Genomic DNA, 18,114 nt, shown 5'->3' with positions numbered 1-18,114 from the left:
GACGTAAGCAGCGGGCTTTGTACACATCGTTGCATCTGTCTAAGCTACTGCTGCGCAGTAAACTAGCGCCCTCTATCGGCTAAACTCTTAGTTAGCACTATCGTATGACTAAATTTGTAATGCTAGTTAAGTTGAACGTGACTGAGTCATAAAGATAGACGTAATTAAGAAATGGGCTGAACTTGAAAACTGTGAGAAGGATTTCTGTTTTTCTCTGATGCATTGCCGTCGTATCCAGGCACGAGCAAAAAAGAGCAGTGCGTAAAGTGGAGAGTTCTAACGGAAAGGAGGAAGAGGCAACATTGAGTGAGAGCGAGAGAGAGGCCGATAGTTTATTGTCAGGTCGCTTAGTGGTCGGAAAACAGTGTTGTTGTTCAGAGGGGTGACAGTGATGGTGATGATATTAACGGTGAGAGAGGTTCGCAGCTTTCGGCTCGGTCAGCCGCGGCAGCATCAGCAGCAGTAGCAGCAGCTTAGCTCTATACATCTATTTGTCTCGCTCCGTTAGCCTACCAAAAGGTTTGGGTCCAACTCCGTCTGGGTGCTGACCGTGCAACGACATAGCGCTAAGTGTCCAACTCACGGCGTCAGGTGTGGATGTCCAGCCATTCAGTCAAGCAGGCGAATGATCGTGTGAAAACTCTTTACGATTACTGCTGCTGAAATTAAAGCGAATCAAGAGACCCCCGATCGTTTGCTACTAATACAAAAGAAGCAAATTTTTAGAAAGGTCATGTGATTCATGAGTCTAAATAATGTTCCTGTAGTTCCATATCAACTAGTTATCAGTTACGGCACTGGCGCTGGAACGCTTTAGTGAAGCTATAGGTGACTGATAATAAATTTATCGTGACTTCGATAACGTCGACCAGGCCCAGTTGCCAAATCAACTCAGTGTCCCTATTGCTATAAAGTTATGAAGTCTCTGTGAAGCATTGGAGTTATTGTTCTATTCGTTTTATTTTTAGCGCGAATATCACGAAATAATATAAAGTAGAACACCAACTAGTAAAAAACGATTTGTATTTATATTGACCGGTTACAACCACTAAATCATTGTAAAACGTTTTTCCGACGGACGTTGAAAATCTTGGTCATTTAAAATTATGCTATACAAATGAACGGTTCTTTTCACTTCTGGTGGACAACGGAACAAACCAATATGCAGTGAACCTTCAATGTAACGACAGTCAGGTTAGGGAGAACAATTGCTACAACATTTAGTAATGTTGAACAGTGTTAAATCCCAGCAGCTGACGAAGGGTACAACAAATCGCCATCAACAGAAAAACCTTAACTTCTGTGATAATTTTAATAACTTCGGTTAATTTGGTACGGAGCGGTCCTATTGAATCTTGACTTGATAGAACCAAGCTTGATTTTAAGCTATCGTTACAATCTATAGGACAAACTATAATCACAAGTATTTTTTATCTGTACGAAACGCAGAATACGAACAGAAGCAGAATATTAGGCCAATTTCACGCTCCACGCGAGCGCTTGTTCGAACAACACGATAATGTCAAGCAGCAGTGTGTCAAGTACCGCTGGAGACGTCACTTCAACTTCAGGCGGATCACCAATCGTTGCTGTAAATACTGGTATTTCGTCCGCGTTGCGCCCTCTCACAGAAGAGGAACTGCTCGCAAAAGATACCATAACGCCCGATGACGTTTTAAGGCTCAACCGGTTTACTAGAGGTATACAACATATTTGAATTATCCTCACTAATAAATAGACTCGAATAAGCGTTCAGAGTCAAATTGGCTCTGAACTAGAGTTACGATGTTTAGGTTAGGTTAAATTTTCGTGATAGTTTAATGAGTAGCGTATTTTCCTGCTGATCTCAGGGATGCGTTGTAGTCTGGCCTCAAACCTGCCTAGAACACATTTCGTTCTGTGCTGGAAGCCAGCCGTCTAACGAAATGCCTACCGGACGTAGAATTTGAAACAGGGTCATAGGCCTTAGCGTAGGTTGCGACCAAGCATCTTGGTCGCTACTAACAGTATCGTCATAGATCTGAATACAGGACGACCTGTCTACATGTATGCACTTATTTATAGATAGATCTATGTAACATTACAATTTGGCCACTCATACCCAAGCAACGACCTAGCTTTTACCGCTTAGCGACTTAACGTAGTGCTGTCCAGATTTCCTCGAAATCCCTTCCGGCTCGTGTTGTGCGGAATTCTTATGTTCCCAAAGTCGACTAGAGGCTTGCACAGTTGACCCGTTAGGAGAGTCTTTCACGAGCCCGTGGCAACAGGCTTACACAACAAGTGCTTCCGTCGTCTTGAAGCACATCCCACTACCGTGACAGTATTTCTTAATAGCGCTCTGTGCGCTACGCCCAGTGAGGTCGAATTTTACCAGTGGACCCTTAGTTACAGACTACAAACAACTACGACGTGTTATTGCGATATCTGCCGGCCTTCGACAAAAAGTCGATACATATTGCAGTCGCGTAGCGTCTAATATTCCTATTCCATAATTCCCGCTCCCGGATTAACACGCTATCAACCAGCATACAGTTTTACTCAGCTCTCTAGAATTGCTGCTGGCATGTTTGTAACGGAGACCTGGGCCTATCCTCGTAGGTCCCTTCCGAACTGGTCCGACATGAATTGGTCGTGATCCCTTTCAGACTGGTCATATATGGACTAGTTCTCATGTCTTCCGTTCTCCTGTTTTCGTTGAAACATCCATCAGTCTACTATTTATTTTGCAAATTCCTATCCTATAAATATCGATGCGTCCGCCATACGTAATCCGATGGCCAATTCCATTACTCCGGTAACAGTTGATGCTTTTCAATCTCTTTGTCATTGTGAAGGATCACTTCTAATTCGTTTGAACTGCAATTCCTACCATGTCGACAGCCATGACACCAAAATAAGCATACTAGCTAAGCTTTGCCATTAGCTGGCAGTAACGGATACTTCACAATCACTCGTCCTGATCTTTTATAACTGCACACGTGAATTGTATCCCAGATTAGTATTATAATATTTGAGAATTGCCTTAATTTTAGTTCTATTCATTTCAGAGTATCTGTGCGAACCTGAGGCGAACCTGTTCAACATTGATTTCACCCGTTTCACAATTCGGGACATGGAGAGTGGGGTTGTACTTTTTGAGATCGCCAAACCGCAACTGCCAGGTTAGTTTACATGCAGGATCCGAACGTCTCCTTCTAAGCTGTGAGTTTTTTTTTAAGATAACGACCGTAACACACGTGTTATAACTCCTGAGCCACTGTGTGGCTGATTCACGCTCATTTAAAGAGATTTGACAGGAGGACTTTTCAATGCATGCACTTTGCAAAGTACAAAAATAAATGCACGTCGCTTTTGTTCTCCTATCACTGAGCCATATTAAACGATTTGGCAAACGTTCTGTCTCGTTAAAGCTATTGTTTTGTAGTCGTTATGGTGTATAATATCAATAATAATGACAACCGTGGAACCAATCAGGCGCACTGTTGTGTAATACTGAAGAAAAGCTAGGGTTTTAAGTCTTCTATACAAATATTAGTAGTTATTTTTGTAACACCACTTCCTTAGTTTAAAAAAAAATAGATCTAGACAAGTGAGGCAGTCAACTAATGCGACTATGCAAATGAAACGTAGGCTAGTGTAGCTCTTCAGTAGATACTCAGTCGTATCGTGCCGATAATCGAGGTACAGCGCTCTATTACGACACCTGAAGTTTATGAGTTTATTTTAGAGATTACTGGTTAAAATCTAATTAGTTGATCGTTGCGTTTTGCATTTCGTGCTATAGAACGCGAAGATCTCGTGACCAATGTTGAACAGGAAGGCCAGGACCAAGATGGTCCTGCTGAGATTACAGACACGAACGCGGGGCGTTTTGTGCGCTATCAATTCACTCCGCAGTTTTTGAGACTCAAAACCATCGGTGCTACGTAAGTATAGGTCCGTTCCGCATGGTGGGGCCTGCGACCGCTCTAGTTGCGAATTGTCTGTCTCTCTGATATATGTAGAAGTTTCTAATTTTTCTTACAAAACTACGCGAATTTTACGAACTACGAATTTTAACTGCTAACTACTACAATCTTCTATAAACTTTTAAAAACCAATCGAGTATATTCCAGGAGCACTTTTGTATTCAGTGGTAATCACCGGCGGATTTCGCGTACTTGAAACTGTTCGAATTTCCATTCATGCTCGTACGCAACATGTCAGTAACACAGGATAGCGAAACATGCAGTCAAAGGTTATTCTTTGTGATTTATCGAAGAGTCTATTAAGATGGCAAATTTAGTTGCACACAAGTCAGCTCTCATCCGTAGCAATTAGTATATAATAAATATAAGTGAATGTGTCGATTTGATCTGTTTTCAGAGTCGAATTTACTGTAGGCGACAGACCTGTCTCACGGTTCCGAATGATCGAGCGTCACTTCTTTCGCGATCAACTGCTGAAGACATTTGATTTTGAGTTTGGATTCTGCATCCCTAATTCGCGTAACACCTGCGAGCACATTTATGAGCTTCCGCTACTTAGCGCTCAGTTGCGACAACAAATGACAGCTTGTCCCTATGAAACAAGATCAGACTCGTTTTACTTTGTCGAAGATAAACTGGTGATGCATAACAAAGCTGATTATGCTTACACCGGCGGAAGACATTAGAAACTCAAGCGTCTATATCTTACCAGCTGCCTACAGAACAGAAAGAGAAGACTAGGTAGGAAACTGCTTTACCGTACCAGCCGCTTTCCGAGCATCGCCAGTTTTTAGCATAGTCATAATATCTTATAACTACGCTTCTGGTTTCCAGATGCCGTAAGCATCGCATTTCAAAGAAAATCCTACACATGCCCATAAAATATTTACGGCCTAACAAAGTTATTTGCAGTGGCAGCAATTTAGACCGCTACTAGCCAGTATCAAACAATAAGACGTTAATTTTTTTCTTTGGTTTATACTCTCGAACGTCAAAGGCAATACATGATTCATCATTAGGCTGCAACAAAACAGCACTGATTGATTTAATAGGAGGGTGTCCAGGTAGTTGCTGAAGCAGACCTAAACCAAGTGATAAGGACTTCTATTAACGATTACTGTCATTGGACAATAATCGTGTGAGAACGACGGTGACTGACTTCCAGCAAGCTCTATTTCGAGAAAATCGCCCTCGTCCGATGGTGAATGACGCGGAGCGTGTTAATACCATTATACTACTACGAGAAGAAGCACGATAATCGGTTGTGATTAGGACTTTCGCAGACACTGAACAAATACAGTTATTGACAGCTAATAATCAGTTGTGCCCTGGCACGAGTAAAGTACATGTAATAATGGAAACGCTGTGCACTATGTTATTTATTGTCGAGGTATCCAGGAAATATAAGCAGACGCACTTAATTAGAAAAATTTTAATTCTACTTGACTTTACTCAGACCTGTTGTCCAGTCTAAGTAGCCTAGTAAGTCTAAGTGAAGTTTAAAAAGCAGAAAAACTCTCGTATAGCCGTGTGCTTCGTGCAAACAAATATAGTCGATAATCTACGCTTCCTCCTTCATTTGCGTTGAACAGTTTTCCTGAACCCTAAAGGGATGTTTCTACTCTTTTCACTAGATTCTCAATTCACTGAGTCATACACACCTAGAACACGCTGTATCACTAAAAAAAATAACATTCAACTCGAAGATTATTTTTGGGTTGTATGCTTCGAGTCGAAGTAGTTGAATGGTGATAAATATTGATACACTGCTCGTAGTTGTGATCATAAAAATGCCTATAGAGTAACCCAAACGATGTTTCAGCTAGAAGCAATAAACAATCGTACAAATCACAGGAATAAGGTAATAATTGTAATAAGTCTTCGGAATCATTATGATCATTCTTCAACTGAAGACCTAACGGCAAATTAATGTGGTCGTAGAGATAAGAGTTTGCAAACGGTATTTCAATATTTCGCTCCAGGCCAAGTAAACAAGAACTGAACAACGTTTTCATTAGGAGCGATTTTAGGAGGGAGACTTCAACAGCTCAAACCGCAGTCACCTCAGTACGAAAGATGCGCTTCAGGACAACTGGAGTAATGAGCAAGAAGTATTTCATACTATGGCACGAATGTCGAAGTGGCATTTATTTGTAGAAAATGCGTTACCCTCAATAGTGGATAATGAATGAATGAAGGCCGACAAAATCTACATCGTGAACTGTCAGAGAAGCAAAAGTGACACACAATAAAATAGCACTAAGTTAATAAACGTTAATATGATAAAGTGTTCCTTAAAGATTTACATAATAAATCATTTCGTGTTTTGCTTACATTTTCTGTGAGAGTCTCGTGCCGATAATGAGGTAAAAAAATAGTAAAAATATGGGCGCTCTTTCTATCTCTATAGATAACAAGTTTTTTCTTACGTGAACGACAAAATCTCTAATCCAATAAAAAAACCTTGTCCAAATAAATTACCTTGTCCGCTTACAGTACAGCACGGCGACTTCAAAATCGTATTTAGTAGGTTATGGCAGTATTTCGTCACTATCACAAAATGTAAAGAATCTAGCTGTTTAGAGAGCAGAAGGATAACCCGTAATCTACTGGACATGTAGTCTCAAAAAGTGCCCTAAATAACATTCATGACGTGTCTGTGGGGTGTTGATTTTCCAGCACCCTTCATTACTACGCGATGTACCCTGAAACGCGGGCCTTGAAAAAAGGCTTTGAATGTTGTGCCTGACATTGTCGTATTTGCAGCCCTTCATTAGTAAGCTTTGGTTTATTTTAGTCTAAGTCGACTATGGACATCACCAGCAAATTCAGTGCGTTAAAAAGTCCAGCTGCTACGGCGATGAATGTCTAACACTAGTAATGCGATCTACGACATTTTCTGACTGGAAAAGAAAGCGTCCATGGCATGTACAGTTGACAATTTCAATTATTTATTTATCTATATACAATTGTGTTATGTCTGCTTACTACGACGGAGATTTGCTGCCATAGAACATCTCATCTTGCAGAACTGAAACTCTCGTCCAACACTTTCGTATAGGCATTATACCAAAACATTCTCCATGACAAACATTTATAACAAGACTAAAGGCAACACAACGAAGCAGAAATAAATAGCCCCTGAATCATGCAAGTTCGCGATACAGAAAGCGACAATTTTTAGGGAGATCAAGAAGCGATCATGCTTATTGTTTTCAAAAGGGCTCAAAATTTATTAAAGCTCGGAAAAGTACTGATTGGAATATTGTAACGTCATCAAAAATTAGTTGGCAGGTTTCCCATGTACGGTGTTTTCTAGTTTTCATCTCTTTAGTTAGCAAATAACATATTCGAGTCTATTTACTGTGACAAGTTGACCGATACATAGGGACATTCGACCGATTTTGTTGAAATTTTATTATGGTTACGAACCAAATACTAATAAACTGAAGTTAAGAGAAAAATCGGTCCCAATGGCTATCTAAATCAATGGGTACTAGCTAAGTGAACAGTCTTACAGTAATAACGACTATTTGGCTGTACGAGACCTCCGAATCGATATTCTAAACCACTTCCAATCGGTCGATATTTTCTCCTTATCTCTTTAGTTTCTCTTTAGGAAATTGTTTTCGATCTACAAAAGTACAATCAATGGGATTTCACGTACAGAGTAAAGCAAGGCCAATATATTTGGCCATATCTATCCTATTTATTATTTTTTCAACTATAAATGTTTCCGTGGTCCTTCGTTCATCGCTCTTGATCCAAACAATATTGACCACTCGTGCAGTTTATCTTCTCTTACAAATTTGTCATAAGTGCGACATATTATAGCCAAGTAAGTCATATCGCAGTTAAGTGGGCAGCCTGTAAATAATATGAGTCGGTACAATGCGACCTGAGGCATTTAACTAACCCGTAGATTCCAGTGTACAACATCGTCGCACACTCTGTCCGTTGTTAAGAGTAGACAGAGTTTAGTGGACCTTGTAGTTTTTCAATATAATGCTCGTCTTTGATATCCTTTATAAAAATGAATACTTCATACCCTAAAATCGGAATAGCTCACGAAGCGATCCACATATTTTTGATCCATATCAAGACAGTAGACGGCCGACGCATATCGCGTACAAATCTTGTACAGTGTGTTATGTATACGATCGTGAAGAGCTAGCGGACCTCCAACTTGCGTAACGGTTGCTTCGAGCGCAAACAGCGTATCCATGATCTCTCGAAAGTGCACCTGAGTGACACCGTTCTTATTTTCAGTGTAAGCGTAGTACACAAGCGTCCCAACAGTATCCAAGCTCCACGACACCTGGAGCATTAACATTCGCAAGCAGTAACATTCAAACAATACGTAAGAATATCCATTGAGTAAACGCGGCAGACACCTTAAATTCACGCGCGCACTAATGAATGATTGCAACCTAATTTTACACAATCAATCTTGTCTCAAGAGATAAGAGTAATTCTAATATACATCCTGTACACAAAATATAATATTTACCCAAATAGAAAAAAATAAATCGGTTATGAGGTCGACTTGCGAAATCTCAGATCACCTGCTCGAGATCCCCAAGTTGTACGGTCTGCGGTTTTCGCCAGCTGCTTAGTCTAAACTGAGTATTGTTGTCACCGCCTCCAAACTGGCCGGAACCCATAGCATGTTGTCCATGGCTTCTGCTTGTGGCTCCAGTCTGTCTGTGTGTTCCCGAAGCAGAATCGCCTTGTTCAAGCTGGTGAGTTGTAGCACGCAGACAGTTCAAAGCAGGATCGACCATAGCACGCCAGTTAAGCACTCGTCCACCAATCGGACTGATCGCCCAGACCCATTCACGGCTTGCTCGTCCCGAATTGACGAACAAAGTACTTTCCCACCACGCTATCCGTTGCCCTGACGCTAGACCTGAAAGGTATCAGCATCAGCAAAAACCAGATAAATGCAATATGATTCTACACCGCCTATGGAGGATATCTTGACCCTAATTAGAGACCGTCTTTCGCTGAACCTATCTCAATAAAATATAGCTTTATTATAATAACTATACAGCTAAGGTTCGAACCTGGTCAAAGAACATTAAGGTATCGTTTTCTGAATCTCCTCATACTGCGGTCCATTTTACTGGATTTTGATTCCTACTATTTTTCTTGCCATACCTTGGCAGATGTTCTTCCCATTAAGTCGAAGTGGGGGCAGTGTGCTGAACAGCCTTGTTGTAGCTAGGCATGTATCATAGAAAACGCTCATAAGTATGGCGACACTGGACAAGTCTTTGGCAAGGCCCAATACGCTCAACGAAGACATATTCGTTGACAGGGGCAGGGTAAGGATAGCTGAGGCAAAAAGTAACATCAATAGCGAGGAAGCTCTTGCCACCAAAACTGATGGAGACAGTAACACAAGAAGTTGGGAAGACACCGTATGGGCCACACGTCGACGCGTGGACACGCACACCGCTGGTACCTAGAGTTGATAGCAGATGTTGTAAAGTCATCATTCATGTCCTCTCGTGTGACTTGAAGGACTTTTCCTTAAAATTCAACTTGTGGATTTCATTTAGATGAACTTGCTAGGTACAAAATAGAAATAGTCTTTAAGCATCCAACACTCCAAAAGCTTGTATAAGAAACAAAAGTGAAGAAAAATATTACTTAAGTACGTAAAAATGAATAATGGGATACTGTTTCAAATTCCAGCTAAAATTATATTAAGTTTTTAAGTCGCACCAATTAGCTCGACAAAGTTCTAAATTATTTTAGCATTGACGTCAACTAACGAAGCAAAATAAACTATTTCATTTCTATTATTCTATTTCCATTTCTACTATTTCCAAAAAAACTGAGAAAGCATGAGATCTCGTTCAGTAATTGCAGCATATACAAAATAAATTTCCGTAAATTGTTTTTTGTAGACTCATGTTTTTATGGACCCACCAGGCGCGGTGACAGGTGTAAGGTCTACCTAAATTCATACCTAATCTTCCATTTATTTGTGCAATGAGGAGGTCAGGCATACTATTCTATTACTGTGTTTCTAGCAATCATTGTTTCAGCATAAAAGCATAACATAGTTGCTATTGCAGTACCTTAAGCGGTGCACTTGAGACTGATAAGACACTACGAACTCCAAGAAGTGTCGAAAAAATGATGACGAATAGAAAAGGGAAGTTCCAACCGAAGGACTCTTCATTCGTGGGGCATAGAATATACGCCAGGGGAATACAGAGCGGGACTAATAGGCTATATCGTGCTATACGAGAAATGCCTTTTCCTTTCAGCGAGACACTCATGAAGGCACAGCATGGCACTGGAATAATATCAAATTTGAAAGATCTATTATTGTTATTATTTAATTGTAATCAACAACTCATTGAATCATTTTCCAACTGTTTAAGATTACAAATTCGCAAGTCTTACAAAGAAAAAAAATTTAACTTACAAGTGAACAGACATGCAAATACGCTGACTATAAAGCTGTAGGATCCTCCGAACACATACGCATAGGGAAATATCACGGGGGCAGCAGCTAATGAAGCTAAAAACACAGTTTCGTCCATTGTACGGAAAGCACGTTTGTCTGAAACATTTGGATCACCATTGTTAAAAGACCAAATTTAATATAATTACACAAATATTATTGACGCAATGTACAATAAATAGCTGCTATGTCATGAGTCGGTTATAGTGCTGAGAGCAGAATGCTTCGTGATGACCTTCCAGAATACAAGGAGCTGTTTTCGTACGCATTTTTTAGCTAATAAACTGATCTACTTTTTATATACTGCAGACTTTCTTCCAATTTTCAAACCCTATGCCTTTGCGAAAGCGATAGCATAGAATTTAATCCACGCGTACAATATCGTTGTTGTTACATTATCATCACTATACAGGTCAACAATTTAGTGATAATAAGATCGCTCTGCATAGACACAACGAAGCGGCTGTCTATTTATGAAACTACAAAGTAATAAAATACGCGTACTTACAAAGTTTGCAGCTATTCCTTCAATGCTTTGAGAATGGTGGTAGTTTTTTTTTGACGCCCTTCTGCTTGAATAGTCCGAAATAAAAAAAAAAACCGCCTTACATATATTTCACTAGTTTTAGAAACAAACTTGCGCAGGTGTTCTTCGCGGCGCCGCGCCTCACACCGGGATCGCCAGTAGTTACGACACTGTTTTGGACACTAGACAGACGAATTTGACCGCTAATTCGTGATTTTGAATAGAAGCTTCATTGACACAAATCAAAAAAATATGATACCGATTTCATAAAGACTACGATGGCTAAGCCCCGAATGAGTGTAGTGTACACGGGCTGGAATAGATTGACAGGAACGCTAGTTGATTTCTGCTTCATAACGGTATTGAATTACAATTTTCTTTTTGAAGTACGGTAAGGTAGCCTCCAATGTTGCGAACTGCGTAAAAATTATATCAGGAGGCTTGCCCCTGCGGACAGAAACTAACGGGTTTATTGCCGGGTTCACACATATTACATACATTCCGTACTCCGGTCAGCTTTAAACTTTGTATTGCACAACAGCGTTTGTGTACTGGGTGCAAAACGTGTCAGGAATAAACAGTTTTGTCCTCAAAATTTTCAAAAGTAGTACAACATTCGCTTAGGTTATAGCAACCTGTTAACGTGAGTCTATGCTGCTGCGAAGCGTACTGTGTGATAATAAAAAAAAAAAAAAGCTTTTGCTAATTGTTGTACCCTTTACCTGTTTGTTTAAAAATGTTAAACTCGTATTTTATACTGCCTTACGTGCTGCAAGAATTGACATGTCTCAGCATTATTAGAATCACTAAAGGTCTTGCTAGCAATGTAGTAAGAACCATTTAAAATGCATAATAAGTACAATTTGTAACTGAACACTGTACATGTCTCCATATTTAGAGTTTAGTAAAAGAATTACTAATGTTTTCGAATACAATTCATTTTGTGTTGCTCAGGTATCATAATTGACACAAATTCATATACATAAATTCCCTAAATTTTAAGCAAAGATGGAACGAACATGGTCCCTGAATGAAAAAGTGGTATAAATACACCTTTTGTGAAACCGAAAAGAAGCAAAGGGTGCTATTTATTATGTAACCGGTGTTCGAGTCTCTCCGTTTCGGGATCTACAAATTCACATTACTGAGAACACAGTGGTTTTTATAGCTACGTCCTCATTTTCAGTGCTGGACCTTGAATGAGGTAATTGACGTTGTATACTCCTGATGAAATGAAACCAAGGTCTAGTATGCGCCCTTCGGAGGCATACTTGAATCGAGAAACCAACTTGCTATTTTACCACATACACCTGCTGAAACCGAGGGACACATTACAAACGGCTATAAGTTGAACGTATAACATACCACTGTTCGAATAAATGACGTTTTCTCTCAAGACCAAAACTATCATCGTCACAAATATTCGCATACTTATGGAACTGATTAATATGATTCTTCAGTCACTAACACTAAATTGTCATCGTAATAATAATGATAATACAACAGTAATTCGAATGTAAAATGTTTTATGCAATGTATTAAGTTCTATTTTTATGACTATAAAAGCAACTTTAACACTGCAGTTGCGTGACTGAACCAAAAAGATGTTATATAGGGCCGTAAAGATGTTCATTAGCACTCTATGAGACGAAGGCCTGTCGCTATTCGTTCCGTAAGAGAATATACTTTGTGAATCAGAACAGTTCGAAACTGCCCTGAAACTCCTGGAATAACTAGAGATACCACTGCAGATTGCATAAACATGAAGGAATCATGAAATTAAACTATACGATGAATTTTCAGCGTACGATTGTAAGCTCACGATTCATTAAGCACGAAATCAGCATCAGAAAAGCTTGATCCTGTTTTAGGATCGGAGACCGCACTTGGGAATCATCAGCAAAGTGATTCCATGGAACAATTGTAAATAATTTAATCATCGCGCCGCTTTTTTTTAAAGCAGACGCATGTGTAAGTTATTTTTGTAGTTGGAACTTTTTGTTTGATTACAAACTACACAGCAGACGACGTCATGCAGCAAGTCCTTTAGCCAGTAAACTAGTTAGTCTCATAGCAGTGTGTGCGGGTGTTTGCGATAGATGATATATTGGGTAGGTGCTGGGCGGCTGTCAATGAACAAAGCGTGAAGTGGAGTAGTAAAATCGTGCCGCGGTGGTGCTATTGTCAGCGTATTGAAGACACAAAGGCAGCTAGAAGTACTTTTGACTAACGGTAGGCCGCTGACGTCGGCTCAGGTTCAGCGGCCATCGTTGTGCTCAACCAGTTTTTCTCTGTTGCATTTGGTGAAGTGTAAGAGGAAAGCTGGGGGTAACGAAGTTGGGTAATCAACGGCACTAGGCTATGTGATCAAAGCGGAGGTGCCCATGTTGTGGCGAACGCGCGGGCCCCACAGGCTGCCGGAGCCTCATGAGGACATCCTACCACCGCTACAAGTATCACCTTTCTTCGGCAGAAGCAGATACAGGCTTAAAGGCGACGAATGGATGGGACGAGAAGCTGGTGCCAGTGATACTGTTACTAATAGGTCCAGTTATAACTGCAGCAGCAGTTACTCAACGTGGTGTTGTCCAACAGCAGATCGCATTGTACTAGTCAACAACAACAATAATAATAATAATCATAGCCTCGACGTGGTGCCAACATCACATGGCATTCGCGATGCTGATGCTACGAAAGAGGATGTACAGGGCTTCCAACGGTTCACCGATCATTCCTCACACTCAGGTATAAGTGACTTTAGGCAAAAATCAATAGTCTCTTCAGGCCACACGCAAGCGGTTAAAGATCGTCTTTTGCCTACCATAACGGAAGTGTCGTCCTTAGTCGGCGTTTTGCCAAAGAAGACCGACTGGATCTCGACGCGGTCATTAGCTGTAATTAAGAAGACGATCTCAAGAATAACTGGAGGAGGCTTTAGTGAACACCGGTACTGTCACAAGAGGTTTCAAACTAACGAGGATAAGAATCTTGTTCATATCGATCGTGTTAACGATTACAAAGGCGAACTGAATAGATATACTACTTTGTCAGCTGTCTTGACAATTGTCCGACCATCGCCGGATCAAGCGTCGCTGGTCTCTACCTGCAGTTCATCAGCATCAAAGCATCCTTGCCAACACGCATCCAGAAGTCGGCAACACGGATCCATTTGTCGCTTCACGTCACTTAACGTCGTTGTAATCAGTGTATTGTTTCTATTGGTGTTTCTGGCAGGTCCCGCTTATTGCGGCCATTATGTCCATTGCGGGAAATTGCTCATTGGTCAATATAGATGCCCGGAACCCGAAATCGATGTGATTACACAACAGGTACAGACAGACAGACAAGCTGACCTCTAACGTCTTATACAACACCCAACAATACGCTAAAGGCAGATCAAAAGAGTTTAGCGATAATAATGATAAGTCGCCTATTATAACTGATACAAGAGTGTGCGGGCTTTATGGCTGTTCCGTTTTTATAGCAGCCAACATGTTCGAATATGCCGGCCTACGTTTGTATAATTGAAAAAGAAGCTTTCAAGAAGCTTTTACAGTTCAGTTAATAGTTTCGCGGTTGTTGTTATGGCCGTATGTAATAATGGCAGATTATAATACATGTTAGTACAGTAGAATGGCATACAGATAAGCATCTTCTATTTGGATAGCATGCCTTCATTGGGTGCTGTACCTTATTACATGTATACGATACACCTTTTGTTTACAAATTAAAAAATTACAATATATATATAAATATATATATATATGTATTATGTTATTTTGCCTTTGGCTGGTGATCAGGTTTCGGGTTGTTATTCGAACAATTCTGCTCCAGTCGTCTGTACATTAGCACCAGAAATCTTCTGCCTGGGTGGAACGGGAATTAACGATACACATTTCATCAGTGAGGTATGGACTGAATCATTTCGCTGCTTAAGACTGCTTTATATACACAAATCATTCGTCTAATTTAGCTTATGTCAAGAAAGTGTGCATCTTCAAAGTGATGTGCAAACATACAATCGACGTTCTTTTACGATCTTTTTGCCGCCGGACAAGGCACCTTGGAAGTGACAAAATTAATAGTTTTACACATTTTTTTTGTATGCTCTTCGATTTTTATTCTTAGTTAATTGTCCTCAAAAAATGGGTTCTTTTTATATACTACTCGGATGTGCTATTCTTCGATTTAGCGAATTTTCTCCATAATTAAAGTGTTATCTTAGTTCATTGCAAATTTTCCCTTCCTTGAAATGCAGTTTATCTCGTATACTCAGTGAACATTGTAGCTGATCTCTGTTGATTTTTGGTGCCTGGTCGGCTTGATATCTTGGCCATTTCAGGTGCCGTGTGAATGGACAAATGGGTATTCTTTCGAATTCTCTCTACTTCTCTCGGTGTTTTTAGGCTGGCTCGGATTAGACCGCCTCTACCTCGGCTACCCCGGCCTCGCCTTGGCAAAGTTTTGCACACTTGGTGGTATATTCCTTTGGCAACTCATCGACATCGTCCTTATTGCTATGCAGGTGAGAAGATTTGTTAGTAAAACCACATAGATTTGCTTATATGTAAAAACACATATATACAATATACAAACTTTTCAAAATATACAATTATTTGTGTTATATTATATGTGTCAGAGGATAAAGTAATGTAACGGCAGTACTAGACTCAAAACTCGAAACACTGGAAAGACTCAGTAATTCCTCAAAATCTTGATTATCCTTAATTTTTTTGTCTTATATGTGAAATAATTTTGTATATTTTGGCTTGTGGACGCAGTATTCATAGGTGATGTCATATGTTTGTAACACGTATTCAAACAGTCTTTGTGTGCTTTATTTTGACCATGGTCTTGGAAGAATAACATCTTAGCAGAAAATGCCTATAATAATAGTAATGATTAGAATAAAAATAGGCAGATTAGGCGTACCTGTGGTAGGCTTCCGAAAGGTGCTTATGACGCTGGAACCAATGCTAAGCCCCAGTGTGTTTAATAAGATATCTAAGCCTAGACCAGGCCTCGGACGGGAGACCTCTCGTTTTGCAAGTTGCCAAATATGTTTGAATGAAATGTCTTATGGATAGATCAGTTTACACAAATAGAGATTTAGAGTATTTAGACAATGCCTAACTATTGCCCAATCAGCGACATCGCCCGGATGCCATTTAATTTGGACTGGTGAAGTAATAGTTCTCATCATGCTACGGACAATATTCCTTCAGCGAATGCATCAGTCTTGAGAGGTTTTAATTTTCTGCGTAAATATGCTGTGCCATTCGTTTAAGCTTTGCCGGGACAGGAAGCGTACTTTGAGAGCTACTACTCCAGCGTGTTTTGATTTTCAACAGGTAAAGGGTTGTTTTTTTATATGGTTAAATAAAGTATAAAACTAACACGCATGTTTTAATGACATGTCCTTTTCAGGTTGTTCGTCCAGCCGACGGCTCACAATACGTGGTATCGTATTTTGGACCAAGGCTGACTCGACTCTCACTTAACAATGAAACACAAATTCTACCTCAGGACGATTGGTAACTTCAAGCGTAACGACAGGAGAATTAGTCATACTTGACTGACATGGACTACCCTATAGACTACAAAAGCCGGCTTTGTTACGACCTAATAGAAATGGCCTCAAATAAATTTATCTCGCGTGGATCCCGAAACATTCGAGATGGTTAAACATACTAACAGCAGCGAATTAATAATAAGAATTGGTAGGTGCTTCTGGTCGTAAGAACCAGTAACCGTTGTTGTCTTGCGCGATACTTGGTATCCTAGGTGCGTATCGTAAACATGGTTGCAGTAGTTCACTATTGAAATAAAATTATACAACCGTATAAAGAGAATTTGCCAATATTTTATAGTACCATGGGTACGAACAGCCGGTTCTTCACTAGCGTCGGCGCTTAACCACTAAATACAGCCGTACCTGTTCAGTCGAGCATTAATTTGTGTCGTTCCCTTGGCAGTAGATCTTTATATCTATTAATGACTAATAGTTACCTGCTTGTTGGAACGGATGATAAGGCGAGCTATTATCAATCAATCTCTTGTTGTAATGAGTTTAGATATGGCTTGTCAACCAAAATATACAGCAAAGAATATCACTCTAATAGCCGTTGGTATTTGTTATACCTGAAGATTTATCTACGAGCACTGACAGTAGCCAGGCCACCATACAACATGTGATGCATGAAGTCGCAACAAAACGTTCAGCGATTGTTAATATACGAATGTTCATTAGTTCTGATCTAATTTTTAGCCAAAGATAGGATTCTGTAAGTTTAATTCAACCAGCACATCATATCAGTGTAGGTAGTAAAAACAGTTTTGCTCTTATAAAATCAGTTGCCTTCAACTATGATGCGAAAAGAATAATAAATGCACCATTTAATAATAATGGATGTGAATAAATCTAACCGTTTAAAACGTCATTATTCTATCTTTGTCCGGAACCCACCATGAATAAGCAAAGTTGGCTCCGAATTCATGAGTAACGATGAAGTTATTTTTTGGGCAAATTTGACCTCATATAGAAATTTCGTTTTTCATATACTCTTTTGTATTAAATTGACCACTGCAGTAGCTGCTTGTTGTTTTAGTAATATCAATTACACTTTAGGCAATTGGATTGGTATAGTTTGAACTGATATGATAGGCTGATAATACTCTTAGTTAAGGGAGCGACTAAACTTTCAGAGTATAGAGAAGGGGCAGGCGTGCAACGTCAGCGACAGAGGCAGATGGTTGTTTTGTATACATATGTATATAACAAAGGATACAAATTCAGCGATTGTACATATAGTTTGTGGCAACAACATTAAGCGATTAAAAGAGGCATTTTAATAATAATAATAATAATAAAAAAGGAATCAGAATGCTTGGCTGTGTTTAGTATTACGGTAGGTACAAGAAACTCGATTTAGTTTTTTAACATGTTCTGTAATCGGTAAATTAAAAACAACACAAAACAAGTTATGGTAGGGTTTGCTACGATTCAAAACGCGCAGCGCCGCTTTTTTGACAAAAAGGTGAAACCCATCGTTAGTGCTGATGGCAAATAATTCAGCGTGTACAAATGAAAAACCTTGTAAATGGTAACAAGTTTTGGCGAAAAAAGCGTTGAAGTT

At 39.8% G+C, this 18,114-nt stretch overlaps 3 protein-coding genes across 13 annotated transcripts; 2 read left to right on the top strand and 1 right to left on the bottom strand.

The window, feature by feature from the left end:
- Positions 1-247: 247 nt before the first annotated feature.
- Positions 248-6,285, top strand: unc-119 (unc-119 lipid binding chaperone). 6 transcript variants are annotated; one of them, XM_086976261.1, is made up of 5 exons: positions 248-519; positions 1,450-1,700; positions 3,051-3,164; positions 3,788-3,929; positions 4,369-6,285. In XM_086976261.1, the coding sequence occupies exons 2-5, from the start codon at positions 1,520-1,522 to the stop codon at positions 4,655-4,657; spliced, it is 726 nt and encodes a 241-aa protein (XP_086832387.1). In that variant the 5' UTR covers positions 248-519; positions 1,450-1,519; the 3' UTR covers positions 4,658-6,285. The 6 variants fall into 6 exon arrangements, with proteins under 6 accessions (XP_086832387.1, XP_086832384.1, XP_086832383.1 ...); XM_086976258.1 differs by having other exon boundaries at positions 248-828; XM_086976257.1 differs by having other exon boundaries at positions 248-1,194.
- Positions 6,286-6,900: 615 nt separating this feature from the next.
- On the bottom strand, positions 6,901-14,222 carry LOC111253954 (uncharacterized). Of its 6 annotated transcripts, none has more exons than XM_086976255.1 (8): positions 14,082-14,222; positions 12,032-12,288; positions 10,961-11,021; positions 10,414-10,551; positions 10,061-10,281; positions 9,132-9,438; positions 8,537-8,880; positions 6,901-8,289 (listed from the first exon to the last, which is right to left on the bottom strand). In XM_086976255.1, the coding sequence occupies exons 4-8, from the start codon at positions 10,529-10,531 to the stop codon at positions 8,014-8,016; spliced, it is 1,266 nt and encodes a 421-aa protein (XP_086832381.1). In that variant the 5' UTR covers positions 10,532-10,551; positions 10,961-11,021; positions 12,032-12,288; positions 14,082-14,222; the 3' UTR covers positions 6,901-8,013. The 6 variants fall into 6 exon arrangements, with proteins under 6 accessions (XP_086832381.1, XP_086832380.1, XP_086832379.1 ...); XM_086976254.1 differs by having other exon boundaries at positions 12,032-12,291; positions 14,082-14,220; XM_086976253.1 differs by lacking the exon at positions 14,082-14,222 and adding an exon at positions 12,787-12,995 and having other exon boundaries at positions 12,032-12,291.
- bisc (TM2 domain-containing protein 1 biscotti) lies at positions 13,042-17,862 on the top strand. Its single transcript, XM_022814238.2, has 4 exons — positions 13,042-14,307; positions 14,779-14,886; positions 15,321-15,503; positions 16,406-17,862. Exons 1-4 carry the CDS (start codon positions 13,363-13,365, stop codon positions 16,514-16,516), a joined length of 1,347 nt encoding a protein of 448 aa, XP_022669973.1. The 5' UTR covers positions 13,042-13,362; the 3' UTR covers positions 16,517-17,862.
- Positions 17,863-18,114: the final 252 nt, after the last annotated feature.

Source organism: Varroa destructor, unplaced genomic scaffold, assembly GCF_002443255.2.
Source record: "Varroa destructor unplaced genomic scaffold, Vdes_3.0 BEIS01000007.1, whole genome shotgun sequence".
NCBI lineage: Eukaryota > Metazoa > Arthropoda > Arachnida > Mesostigmata > Varroidae > Varroa > Varroa destructor.
This window is presented reverse-complemented; position numbering and strand designations above follow the sequence as displayed.